This window comes from Haplochromis burtoni, unplaced genomic scaffold, assembly GCF_018398535.1.
Source record: "Haplochromis burtoni strain Fernald_Lab_line unplaced genomic scaffold, NCSU_Asbu1 Contig_745, whole genome shotgun sequence".
NCBI classification, from domain to species: domain Eukaryota; kingdom Metazoa; phylum Chordata; class Actinopteri; order Cichliformes; family Cichlidae; genus Haplochromis; species Haplochromis burtoni.
Window position 1 is genome coordinate 37,395 of NW_024583106.1, and position 12,739 is coordinate 50,133.

The following is a 12,739-nucleotide window of genomic DNA, read 5'->3' on the forward strand; positions in this document are numbered from 1 at the left end:
AGTGAGGTGAAGAGGCACTACAGCTTAGTTGTTCCCCCCTCCTTTGTCCTCCTGTTTCCCCTCCCTCTCCCCTCCAGAGAGGAGTTAAACAGTCTGCATCTCTGATCAAGCCAGAAGTAATCAGATTACTGTGGTATAGCTCAGTGAGCGTTCAGTCTGCCTTCTGTTGGAGAAATGGAAACATTCCAGTTTATTTTAAAGGGTGTTTTATTTGACGCTGAGCTTTTTAAAAAGTGACCCCTGACCTTTCTGTCACTTCCTCTTATCCTCTTCTTCCCTGCTTGTCTCTTCCTTCCTTCCGTCCACTCTACTAACCTCTCCCTCCTGCCCTGCAGGACTACCTGGCTCACATCATCGATCAGTCCGACCAGTCGGATCTGTCGATCTGTCCTGAGCTGGTCTGCGCTCTCTTTGGAAACATCGAGGACATCTACGAGTTCAACAGGTGAAGAAGATAAAGTTTAATGTGTCCGTTATCATAGCACGATATTTTGTCTAAAACGGTTAACGTTGATGTTACGTCTCCCCCATGTCAGCGCTCTCTGTTTCCTGTCGAGGGGTGAGTTTGCTTTGCAGACCGGCGCTGTTCTACTGCACAACATGGAGTGCTCTGTTTGCTGTGACTTTGAGTGCCTTCAGCAGGTTAAATATGAACAAACCGTTTCACCCATTTTCACTCCTGAACGGTGCAGCCACAGACGAACACCGTAACACAAACCAGATCGTATATATAAAAATAACCATGACCGCCATGATGTCAGCCTTTGGTTTAGTGTTAGTCGAGTCATTCGAGTAGAAGGTAACAGAGACTTTCACTGCATGTCATTCGTCTGCTCTCCTCCCTCCTTCTTGTCTGCCTTCATGGTTAAAGGTAAAAACTCCAAAACATCAGAAGAACATCATGAAATATTAAAATGAGCGTTAGGGTTCAGACTCTGAAGTGAGAACCAAGGAAACTGCTGAAACGAGAGAAAAACTTCAGGTTTCCTTTGGTTTGCTCCTGGTGACATGCAAAGCGTTGTTGTTGCTGGGGTCGCCACGGTGACAGTGTTTCCTGTTCACAGCGAGCTGCTTCAGGATCTCGACCAGTGTGACAACGACCCCGTCGCCATCGCCAGGTGCTTCGTCATCAAGGTGAGACCAGATCTGATTGGATTTGGGTGAGGATGGTTCGTACAAGCAGCGGCTGATAAAACTCTTGGCTTGTTGTATTTCAGAGCGAGTACTTTGACATCTACACACAGTACTGCACCAACTACCCAAAGTAAGCCCTACAGCAGCTGTACTGCTTTCCCATACGTTAGGTTTCGAGCACATTTTAAAAACCTTGTCTCATTCACATTGACCTGTCCACACTTGTCTGTCTCCTCTCTCCTGTTGCAGTTCGGTGGCGGCGCTGACGGAGTGCATGAGGAACAAATCTCTTGCCAAATTTTTCCGGGACCGCCAGTCCTCGCTTAAACGTTCGCTGCCGCTGGGTTCATACCTGCTCAAACCTGTTCAGAGGATCCTTAAATACCACCTGCTGCTACAGGTACCACACCAGCACACCTGACAACCAGTTACACCTGCACTGCATCCAAACCTGTAGAAATAGACCAGAGGACTGAGATGAAGCAAATATGTCTAAGGCCACGTTTACATCACATTTCACATGAAGACTCACATGGATTCCCGGAGGATCAGTCAGAGTTAAAGTGTCTTCAGACATTTCCTGGTGTGAAAGCAGAAGTTATCTTCTTAGTTATATTTTTTTAGCCAACTAACTGAAAACTATATGAGCAACACATAAGTGAATTTTGAGTGGATATCCACGGTATTTGGAAAAAACGTCCAGATGTGGATGATTCGTTTGGGTTGAGAGGGAGTCTCTTTAATGAAGACTCCTTCAGTCTTCATTAAAAAGAAGACTCAGTCTTCTTTTTAATGAAGACTGAAGGAGTCTTCATTAAAAAGAAGACAGGGAGGAATGCTGGTTTGAGCGGGGAGTCAAGGAGGCCACATGAAAAGGGAAAGCCCATCTCTGAATTGAGGAGGGGGCCTAAAGGTACATCTGTCACCATCTTACAATGCTGTGAATGCAGCCATTCCCGAACTCTCTGTGAATGGTACTTGTGGCCATTGATCAATAGGTTTTGATCAGTGTTCATTGATTAATGGTTGTTGATCCATGGTCATGACAATTTTCATATTAATGATCAACGAACTGACCTCACAGCCCATTGTTCATTCAGTGAACATTTCAGTTATTGTGCAAATGTACTGTTTATAAAATTGGGGAAACCTGCAGTCAGCTGAGACTGAAGAAGTCACTTGGATAAGTGATGATTTCTCCCACTGAAAACGTCCAGATGAACAGAATCAACCTTTTGGGAGTCTTCTTTTATTTTTTAGACTATATATACTTTCAAGCATGTATTGGGGAATATTTGTCAGACTTTTTGGTTATTTGGTTTGAAGCTACAGCGTGATCGTGTCTCTTTCATTTTACATAAATAAATTGGTATCATCTGCATAAAATTGTATGTTTTAACCTTTTCATGTATAGTGGTCACTACAGTGGACAGCTATCCAAAGGCTGTTTTCAGGTATTTGTGTCAGTGTTGATGGTATACTTGCACATAAACCACTACATTAGACACTGATACATTAGACACTGATGTGTCACTCCATGCACAGTTGTCCACCTAAGTGTTTAAAAAATAATGAAGTTCAAAATTCTTTTTTTTCATGCCTAAAAATGAATAAAAATACTTAAGAAAAATATCCAGATTGAGGTTGTCATAATTCATGCATGAACGGGTTAAACTGAACATGACTTTATGCTGATTTGTTGGTGTTTGTAATGGTTTTCTTTAGGAGATAGAGAAGCATTTTGACCCAGAGGATGACGGTTATGAGGTGGTAGAGGAGGCCCTCTACACTATGACGGGAGTGGCATGGTACATTAATGACATGAAGAGAAAACACGAACATGCTGTCCGACTCCAGGTAACTAATGGCAAAACAAAGTTTTTTCTATACACACTGTAATTATGACTATAAAGTGAAAAGAAAATATTGGGGTAGGGATAGCTCAGTAGGTAGAGCAGCGGCCTCATGATCGGAAGGTTGAGAGTTTGAATCCACTGAACGGCTACCCTGAGGTACCCCTGAACAAGGTACCGTCCCTACACACTGTTCCCGGGCACCCAATGGTGAATGGGTTAAATGCAAAGAGGAATTTCCCCACTGGGATCAATAAAGTATACATTATTATTATTATTATTATTATAGAAAATAACTTTAAATGAATACATTCCTATTTTTAGGCTGTGCAGATGAAGTTCTTATCAGAAGGTAAATGTAAGAGAGGCGTGTCCCAGATAAGAACTATTTATTAGCTCTGACATCTTGTGACAGTTTAGAGAGAGAGTTTGCTCCCAGTGGTGACATTTTCAAACAGGAAGCCCTGCACTGAATTGCTCTGATAAAGGAAATTAAATCTGGAAAGGTTGAACTTTCTTTTTCTACAAAGTTGTTTCAGGGCTTCCTTCCTTAAAAACAAACCAAAACAACCAAAGGCTGGAGTGTCTGAGTGTTTCTGTGTTTGGTTCTTCAGGAGGTTCAGTCACTGCTGCTAAACTGGAAAGGTCCTGATCTCACCACATACGGAGAATTAGTTCTGGAGGGAAACTTCAAGGTCCATCGAGCCAGAAATGAAAGAACGCTCTTTCTCTTTGACCGGGTGCTGCTCATCACCAAACGTCGCGGCGAGCACTATGTCTACAAGACGCACATCTCTGTGAGTGGCAGCAGACAAACATCTAAGAGCTGCAGGTTTTCAGGTCTTTGTTTTAAGTGCAGGTTTGATTCTTAGTTCTGACTCTTGGTTTCAGTGCTCCACACTGACGCTCAACGAAAACGCCAAAGACTCCCTGAGTTTCAGCGTCATGCATTACAAAAACCCCAAACAGCCTCACACCGTCCAGGTGAGTCGACCTCCACCCGCCAGCCAACATATTTAAGCCTGAGAGGATCGGAGTTCACTCCCTGTTTTTGTCTTTTAATGTTTCAGGCTAAGACGGTGGAGGAGAAGAAGCTCTGGGCTCATCACATCAAACGCATCATTGTGGAAAACCACCAAGCCATCATCCCACAGAAGGTCAGAAGCATCAGTATACTCACCCATTTCGCTCCAGGTGACCAGTGCAGACACCAGTAATGGTTAGTTGTGTCTTTCAGGCAAAAGAAGCTATCCTGGAGATGGACTCCATCTGTGAGTAAACATCTCTTCTGCTGTAGAAGATTAATAAAAGCAAAGATTAATAAGGATGTGATGAAATGCTCCTCTGTGTTGTTGTTGCTTCCCTGTAGATCCTTCCAAGTACCGTTACAGTCCTGAGCGCCTGAAGAAAGCCACATCCTGCCACTCTGACGAGTTCCCACGAGATGCTTGTCAGGGCCGCCGACAGTCAGGTAATCAGATTACCTGGATTACTGATCAAAGTATCTTGTTGTTATTGATGTGTAACGACCAGTTTTGTTTCCTCTCCAGAGCCAATCAAACAAACCCTGAAAAGCAACAAAGGTAAAGTCATTTCATTGAAATCGATTTTGATAAATCTTTGATCAGTATGTCCACTTTTGTGACTTTTGTCCTCATAGTAGTTTCTCTTGGAACGTTTTTGTTTAGGTTGTATTCTGCCCAGGTTTTAGATTTCCTTCTCAGACATGCATTTGGACCTCTAGGTTATCGCTTATAATATTTTGCAGATGTTTATTTCGAGCAAAATTCAATAAAATGTCTGGACTCTAACAGATTGACCCGCTGTGGACCTAATAAGGGTTAGCGTGGTAGAAAACACTGTGAGGATTCTGAGGCCTGTTGCTCTCTGGGCTGATTAAAGCTGCAGATGTTAACAGGTAAAGCTGTTGTGTCTAACAAATCTTTTTGCTCTTGTTCTTCTGCTGAACCCCCTGCTGGACTCTCAGCGCTGCTGGAGGTAAGACCCAAACTCATTGAGCACACGCCTGCTTGCTGTTGCTCAGATTTAAAGACTGTTTCTTCTGTTTTCTTCTGTTTATGACTCTGTGAACTTTCTGATGTGTTCTTATGAGCGATGTTTCGGTGAGGGTTACTGAGGCTCAGTCCTGCTGTCAGAGCCACACTTTAGTTTTAGGAAGCAGAAACATGATAGTGTGTGACGTCCTGCAGTGCTCAGATGACAGGCGCTCTCTGCGGGCCGCCGTCAGCAGCAGCATGCTGGGGGAGTCTGTCACGGTGGAGGAGGCGGAGCTCGGCAGCAAGAAGGACTCGCTAGAGCGCCTGCTGTGCAGCGTGGAAGAGGCGGGTCAGTTGGATGATGCTCTGCTGGAGGACAAGCAGGTAGACGACTTTGCCAGCTCCGTGCTCGCTGCCATCTCCTGCTGGCACGTCACTGTCCAGGCCTTCTTTTCCGCCGCGGGGACGGTGAGGCTTTCCGGTGCCAGCCCAGTCTTCATCACCCGCAGCCCCTGTAATGCGCTACAAGGATGCTGCTGTGGAGCTCAAAGTAACTGCTTCATGGGCATCTAACACTAGCCGAGCTGCATGCTTGGGTTCAGCACACTTAACTACCGCAGGGTGATCACATGGGGCAGCGTTTAAAGGAACTGACAATATTTGGATGAAATTCATTGTTTTTTGTTTTCCTTCAGTCAGATTGTTTCAGATGGGTCACTTTCTTTGCAAAAGGTTTAGCTTAGATTAGTACAAAGACTGGAAGCAACAGCAAACTGCTAGGCTAGCTTTGTTAAAACCTCACATCTATCAAATCAGAAAGATGTTGAGGTTTTATGAGCACTCATGACCTCAGTCATCATCTCTAAAGTCCTAACCTCTGTGAATCTTATCAATCTGTTTATCTATAAGCACATTTAAAAACAACACAGTTGACCAAAGTGCTGTACAAACTAAAAAGTGAAACAAAGACACAATGAGAACAAAACAAAAACTCAGTCACAGTTAAAAGTTAGGGAGTAAGGATGTGTTTTCAGACGGGATTTAAAAATGTCGAGTGTTGGAGAGATCCTCATTTGAAGAGGCAGAGTGGTCCAAAGTTTAGGCACAGCAATCGCAAAGGCCCGGTCACCTCTGTGTCTTAGTCTGCTTCTAGGAACAATCAGAAGCAACCTATCACCTGACCTAAGAGTTCTACTAGTTCTAATCCATTATAAGAGACTTAAAAACAAGCAGTATTCTCTTGTTCTGATGGCTAGTTGGTTAGCTAACACGTGGAGCTCCACAAGGTTCCATCCTGGGTCCTCTGCTGTTTGAATAAATACATACTCTGGTGTTTAAAAACAAAACATTTGAAGATGATGTTTCCTACAATAGAAAAAAGTTGACCAAACTGAGCATTTAAACCAGAAAGAGATTTATGCCGTTATTATTCTTATTATGGCAAAGACTGGTGCAGCACTTTATTTTGTGATTATTAAAAGCAGAAATGTGCATAAATATCCAGGGTAACCTACTACTGTAGCTAATTCACACACCAACAGGTGTAACTTAGGAAGAAGTCTGTGAGAGTCTCTGTGAGGAGGTGAGCAACCAGGTCCTGTTTTTAGGTTTGTTGCTGATATGAATGCAGCTCACAGTGTCTGTACAGCCCAAAGTCGCTGAGCCAGCTGCCCAAATATTATGTCCCATGTTTGCTTTTCAAAGGTGGAAATAAAGAACAGGTCCATGCCACATACCTCATGCAAAGTCCTTCAGCTGAAAAATATCCAGCTGCCCACCGTAATCTTTTAACTGAAGGCCATACTGTGGTCAGTGTCTGGAACATTATTTGGTTTGTTGATCATGACATCAGTTTGATGTCTGAATGACATCAGTACCAGGTCAGGACACCAGCGCTGTATTGTAGCAATCCCGGGCGTGCACATTATTCCACAGCAGCGGGAAAAACAACCTCCTTTAATCACAAAAGCATTTTCTGTTATGTTTTCCAACAACACGAGTGCTCTACATTTTCACACTGAGAAATAATCTCATTGACTTCTGTGCCTCCTGCAGTGTCTCCGTCAGTACCTCCTTCAGTGCCTCCTTCAGTTAGGGACATTGACTTTAGAAGTTGTTTATTGTAAACAGAAATGTGAAATGTGAGCAGATTAATGAGGCACACTGACAGTTTTTCTTGGATCAAATGTTTTTGCTAAGCAAAGGTTGTCTGTATGCACTGAAACACCCGACTCTGGAGAACAAACAAACAAAGACTTCCCAAAAACTGTTCCTGTCGTATTAAAGAATGAGAACAGCTCTTTGACTGATTTTGGCTTTTTATCTTTGCAAAGTTTAAAAGTTGTTGTTTTGTTGTTTTTTTTCCTCTGGGAGCTTCTTCGAACATTCGTCCTGCAGCTTTACATCCATCTTTGTCTTTAGTGCTGTGAGCATGAATACGATTGGTGATTCCGCGTTTCTAGGTGTGGTTGGATGAACTGGACATTTGCTGCTGCCTCTCACAGTTTTGTTGCATTGATTTGCATTGATGGCTGCTCTGTATCATGTAATAAATAAAGGTTCAGTTCACACAATAATAAAAAACACTCTTTAAAACCGAGTAAGAAGCTTTTCCATGGACGACACTAATGACTTCTTGGTTTGAGTTTTTTAAATCATATTATAAAAACTTTTCTTTTCCTCCAGCATTTCTTGACTTCCTGTTCTGTTTGTGTTTTGCTGAAGGAGACAGAGGGAGGCAGCGTCTCTTCAGACAACTCTAACAAAGAAAATGGACAACTCCCTGAAGAAGAAGAGCCAGGTGGCACCGAGCTGACACCTAAGCAGGTAAGTAACACTCAGTCGCTGACTTGCAGTTGTGAGGCCATCTCCATCTCCAGATCGCCCAATCTCTGTGCTGTCAGTGCTTTTTGATTTTGAGGGGTGGGGGGTGTTTGCAGGTGGTCGTAATCTCTTGCATCATGGCTGTATTTCCCACCTCTAATTACTGCTTCTGTGTTTTTGTCCTGTCCAGCCAGCAGTAGAGAAGCTACCACAGGAGAAGATGTCTGAACCAATCTCAGAACCAGAACATTTCACTGATCCGACCCCTTCCAACATCTCCAATTCCTGTCGAAAGTCAGACAACCTGAAACCTGAAGTAGATCCAGAACCCACAGAGGAGCCATCCTCAGCTACACCTGATTCAGATTTGAAGACCTTGAGCAGTGGGGAGTCCTCTGATGATGAGGACAACGAGAAGGAGACAGCAGAGAAGGAAGGCGAAGCCACCAGCATCCTCCCGTCCTCCGTCCTGGACAAAGCTAGCTCCATCGCCCAGCACTTCACCAACAGCATCAAGCGAGGCACCGTGGCCCAGGATGACGCCCGCTCGCTCGGTTGTCCTTCACCTCGGTTACCCAGCAGGAGTGGCAGCGGCCTCAGCCTGAGTACCGAAGCAGACGACCGACCTCCGCGGCTCTGCAGCTTTGTTGCCGATCCTGCAGAGACCTTCGGTGGGTCCGATTTGACCATGTTGTCTCCTCGAGATGACAGTCTCTTTGACAGCGACCGAAGCATTAGGCGAAGACGGGACTCCACGCTGTCCAAGCAGGACCAGCTGCTCATTGGGAAAATCAAGAGTTACTATGAAAATGCTGAAAACCAAGATGCCACTTTCAGTCTTCGGCGCAGAGAGAGCCTCACATACATACCATCTGGGTTGGTCAGGAGCTCCGTCAGCCGGTTCAACAGCACCTCGACCACCTCCACCTCCACTGTGGACCCTACTTATGCAGAGTCACACTCTGCTTTACCCCAAAACACCCAGGATCTTATGGGCTGTAGTGGCTCTTTGGACTCTTTGAAGTCTGAACAAAGAAGCACTGATCCAGAAGATTCAGAAGGCAGCCAGAGGTCCAGGTCTCAAAGTGTGCAGGATAATCTCTCTGATGATGAACACTTCAAACCTTCATCTGAAATGATTAAGATCTGGCAGGCGATGGAGCGAGACATCAAAAAATCCCAGAGTGAAGATGGAGGGCAGGATCGAACCAAAGAAGCTGCAGTAACCTCCAGAACCTCCGGCCTTTCTTTCCCAACCAAAAACTCTTCCCATGAAAGCAGAGCTTCTGATCTCAGAACAATCAAAGAAGAGTTGACAAGCCCTATGCCCCTCAAGCCCAACGCCTCGGAGGTGAACCGGACAGGAAGCGTGAGGGACACGCTAAAGATGTTTGGGGAAGAGGCCGCCGTCCTCAGGGCTCCAGTGCCTCAGGTCAACCAGCTGAAGGTGGAGGCAGAAAAGGACCACCCCAGTAGCGCTTCAGACCAGGTGGTCGAAGTGGACAAGATGGCGAGCAAAGTCCTCCACCTGGCTCGTCAGTACAGTCAGCGAATCAAAACCTCCAGTCCGATGGTCCGACAGCGAAGTCAGGGTCTCCTCTTTGGAAAGAAGAGCTTAGCCAGTGTGGTAGAGGAGAGGGAAGGTTCGGGTACGTCACTTTGCACACTGCTTAACATTTCAAACCAGCAATCCTCAAGGAAATCTATCTTTTGATTGTCTATGTGACCATAGGACCACTAAATCTTCAACCAACGCAATTCAGAAACTGTATTTAATTCTCTTTTGACTTCTTGACATTCACCAGGTCATCAGTGACCTTTTGAGGTACAGTTAGGGTTATCAATCGTCAACCTATCCATTTTATATGAAATTTTAATTTAGAATATCAGATAGTACACCTGTAAGGTGATAACACAAAGGAGAGACTGGATTAAAAATGTATCTTTTTTTATATACCATGTACAGGAAAAGTGTGATGTTAACCCTAACCATACTCTGAGTCCTGCACGGGCTCGATGACCTGCTGGATGTTAAGAGATTAATTGTTGTAAATGTTTGTTCTGTGTGTTTGCAAAACTGGGTATATATTCAGTCCTGCTCAGCCTGAGCATGCCCTGCCTTCAGCAAACTCTGCTTCTTTAAATAAACCATTTCCTGTTGAGCAACCGATCAGTCCAACCTGCCCACACACGCTTAGTCTGCGCCCGCTGCATGAAAAGAAAAGCAAAAAAACAATGGTACCACATGTAGTTATAACACTGTACTGCCACCTTCAGGTAAAGATGGTAAAATGCTCTGCTTAGGGGCAGATTATAATCTGAACAGCCTAAAGTGATGAGCTCATCTTTCCTGAAGCTGAAGTAAAATATCACAGCTGCATGTGGTACCATTGTTTGATTTACTGTATGTAGAAGCCAAACATATGTTTATGGATTATTACGGCTTTTGTTAATCATTTCTGTCAGTTATCGGAACATTGTAACGATCAAATTTAAGAGTGATTTAAATATGTTTCGTTTGTTTTGTTTTTTTTCTGGCAGGTAAATCCAGCCTGACTCTGCCGCTGGTTTCTCATAAGCAGGCAACTTCTTTGCCGCTGAGTCCCGTAAACCACGTGAGGTCTTTAACCCTTGGCTTCACCTCCAGCTCAGCGGGAAACTCCAGGGGCGTCTCCTCGGGCCGGCCTCACTCTCGCAGCCCCCTCAGTCCACCTCCTCCCCTCGAAGGCTTCAACTGGCCCGATGTCCAGGAACTCCGTTCCAAGTACTCCGCCAACAGCTGCTCCCAGAAGAGCGCAGTCAGTCGAAGTCGATCCATCCCGGAGCAGTTCGATAGCAGTCTGAGGAGGCACTCCAGCTGCTCCTCAGGCTGCTTCCTCGCTGATGAAGCTCCCAGAAGGGTTTCTTCACAAAGGCCTCACAGAAACGCCAGCCAAGAGGAACGCAGCAGACGGCTCCTCAGAGCCAATTCCCTGGATCCTCGGCTGAGTGAATCTCAGATGAGTGAGTTGCAAAAGCTCCAGGACCAGGTGGCAAACGACGGTTACTACATTGCAGCTGAGGCCCCCCTAACAAACGACCCCGAACACAAGATCATTGTCATGGAGAAGCTTCCAGAGCCAGAAGAAACAGCCAGAGACAAAAAAGATGAAAGTTACGTCCAGATCCGTTCACCCACCAGCAGAGAGAAGATCTCCATCATGGCTGTCATCGACCGGTGCCGGGCCTACCAGGAGTCTGACGAATACCAACAGAGGGAGGAACTGAAGGCCAAAATCGAGCAGAACAAGTCCACAGCATTGTCTGCTGATCAAGATGTTTCCCAGAAAACGAGATCAACCTCAGGACCGAAGGCGGAAGGTCAGCAGAGCATCGTGAAGAACCTGAGGGAAAGGTTTCAGAGCCTGAGCTGAAGAGAGAGTTGTCCGAGCTCTCCTCTACATGTTACGACTCTCAGTTTATAACCAAAGATGTAACAATGACAAGCTGCTCAAGTTTTAATGATGACATAATTATTTAATTTATGTGAGCATGAAAGGAAAAGCTGTTCTAGCATGTGGTAATGGCACAAATGTTCAGGGGGGTGAAATATTAAAACAAAGAAGTTATCATATGTGTATATAAAGTCTGCAGTTAGAATTCTTTCTGCTATCTGAGAAATGTAAATATCTTATTGGAAATCTTGATGGGAGCACCTTTCTGTGCAGGATGCCATGTTTTGCACAGGGTTATTACATCATTTTCTGTCCAGGTGGAATCAGGACTACACTAAGGGATCGCTTAAAGCTCCAAACTGCAGCCACTTAAACTTAAACTTTAAAGCTCCACTGTGAGAGGACTAACCACTAAACTCACATTCATTCCCGGTGTAAAAAGCGACCAGGTAGAGTGTGTGCTGTGTGCCAAGCATTTCACCTCTTCACCTGACCTCCCTGAAGCCCCAACTCCTGTGACTCAGAGGTCAGACTGATGCAGTAGTTTGGAATTACTGCAGCACTTGATCACTGATTTTAAATTTCAGAATATGGATTTTTGGATTTTAAAAATATGGAGGTCTACATTGTCAGCACCAGACTCACCTCTTTGTTTTCAGAGGTCTTGTTGCAGAAATTACAGCCTTCATGTTTCACTTGTTCGATGGTGATTTTATCAGAGACCACCCATTCCTTGGTGATAATGAGTCTTTGAACAGTCACCTCTGAATCACCAGAGCTTGGTTGGGGTATTTGGACCACCCGGAGCAGCGGGGTGTTGGTAACGCCACCGTTCGGTGAGGTCAGATTGTTCTTTGTGTTAATGTCTGCTTGATATGAAGGCAGCTTTAATCCCTCCGTGTCCGTGACACACAACCACAAAGACCAAACCGTCCTTTAAAGGAGCGGTACTTTATATTGAACTCTCTGTGACTGGCTGCGTTTAGACTGTCTGTAGGGGGATGTGTTGGCTCCAAAAGAAGAGGAAAAGCCCCTCAGAGTTTGTGTGATCTGCACTTTGTGAGTTGGTAACTAGTAGAGTGAGGAGCTGACCAAGCTGGTCGTGACTGAGGGCTGGGGTGAGAGGCGTCATCACGATCAGGACTTCCTCTCCCGGATCCGCCTGCTATAGATTCAGACTGTTGAGACTAGAAGACGGTTCAGTGAAGCCAACATGAACGCACCTGATACCTGCACACAGTGTCAGTTATTGATCATCAGCTTCCGGTCACACTGATTGATTGTGGTCACCATGTTAAAGTCAGACTGTTCCTTCCAGTGACTAGAACTTTAAAGACATAACCACGAGTAATTGTTCACGACAGCCAGAGCAGTGCAAGGAGCCCCAAACCTGCCTCATTAGAAAAAAATAATAATAAACACAGGTGATGGATTTATTAACTGTCCAGAAATTACTAAACTGTAAATAAGTGAAGTACAAATGATTTTTTTTGTTTTT

The 12,739-nt window shown here is 44.8% G+C and overlaps 1 protein-coding gene across 5 annotated transcripts in view; it reads left to right on the forward strand.

Moving 5' to 3' along the window:
• Positions 1-12,231, forward strand: part of LOC102294950 (pleckstrin homology domain-containing family G member 3) — a 29,775-nt gene extending 17,544 nt beyond the window's left edge. For 3 of the 5 annotated variants that reach the window (XM_042215528.1, XM_014330233.2, XM_014330232.2), the window contains 16 exons: positions 336-445; positions 1,065-1,134; positions 1,218-1,264; positions 1,384-1,534; positions 2,860-2,991; positions 3,602-3,784; positions 3,879-3,971; positions 4,058-4,144; positions 4,225-4,258; positions 4,357-4,458; positions 4,538-4,570; positions 4,975-4,985; positions 5,198-5,452; positions 7,709-7,810; positions 7,998-9,456; positions 10,349-12,231. In XM_042215528.1, the coding sequence (XP_042071462.1) occupies positions 336-445; positions 1,065-1,134; positions 1,218-1,264; positions 1,384-1,534; positions 2,860-2,991; positions 3,602-3,784; positions 3,879-3,971; positions 4,058-4,144; positions 4,225-4,258; positions 4,357-4,458; positions 4,538-4,570; positions 4,975-4,985; positions 5,198-5,452; positions 7,709-7,810; positions 7,998-9,456; positions 10,349-11,220 (3,741 nt within the window). In that variant the 3' untranslated portion in view covers positions 11,221-12,231. The remainder of the gene's footprint in view (positions 1-335; positions 446-1,064; positions 1,135-1,217; positions 1,265-1,383; positions 1,535-2,859; positions 2,992-3,601; positions 3,785-3,878; positions 3,972-4,057; positions 4,145-4,224; positions 4,259-4,356; positions 4,459-4,537; positions 4,571-4,974; positions 4,986-5,197; positions 5,453-7,708; positions 7,811-7,997; positions 9,457-10,348) is intronic. The other 2 variants (XM_042215529.1, XM_042215531.1) reach the window with 2 other exon arrangements.
• The last annotated feature ends 508 nt before the right edge of the window (positions 12,232-12,739 follow it).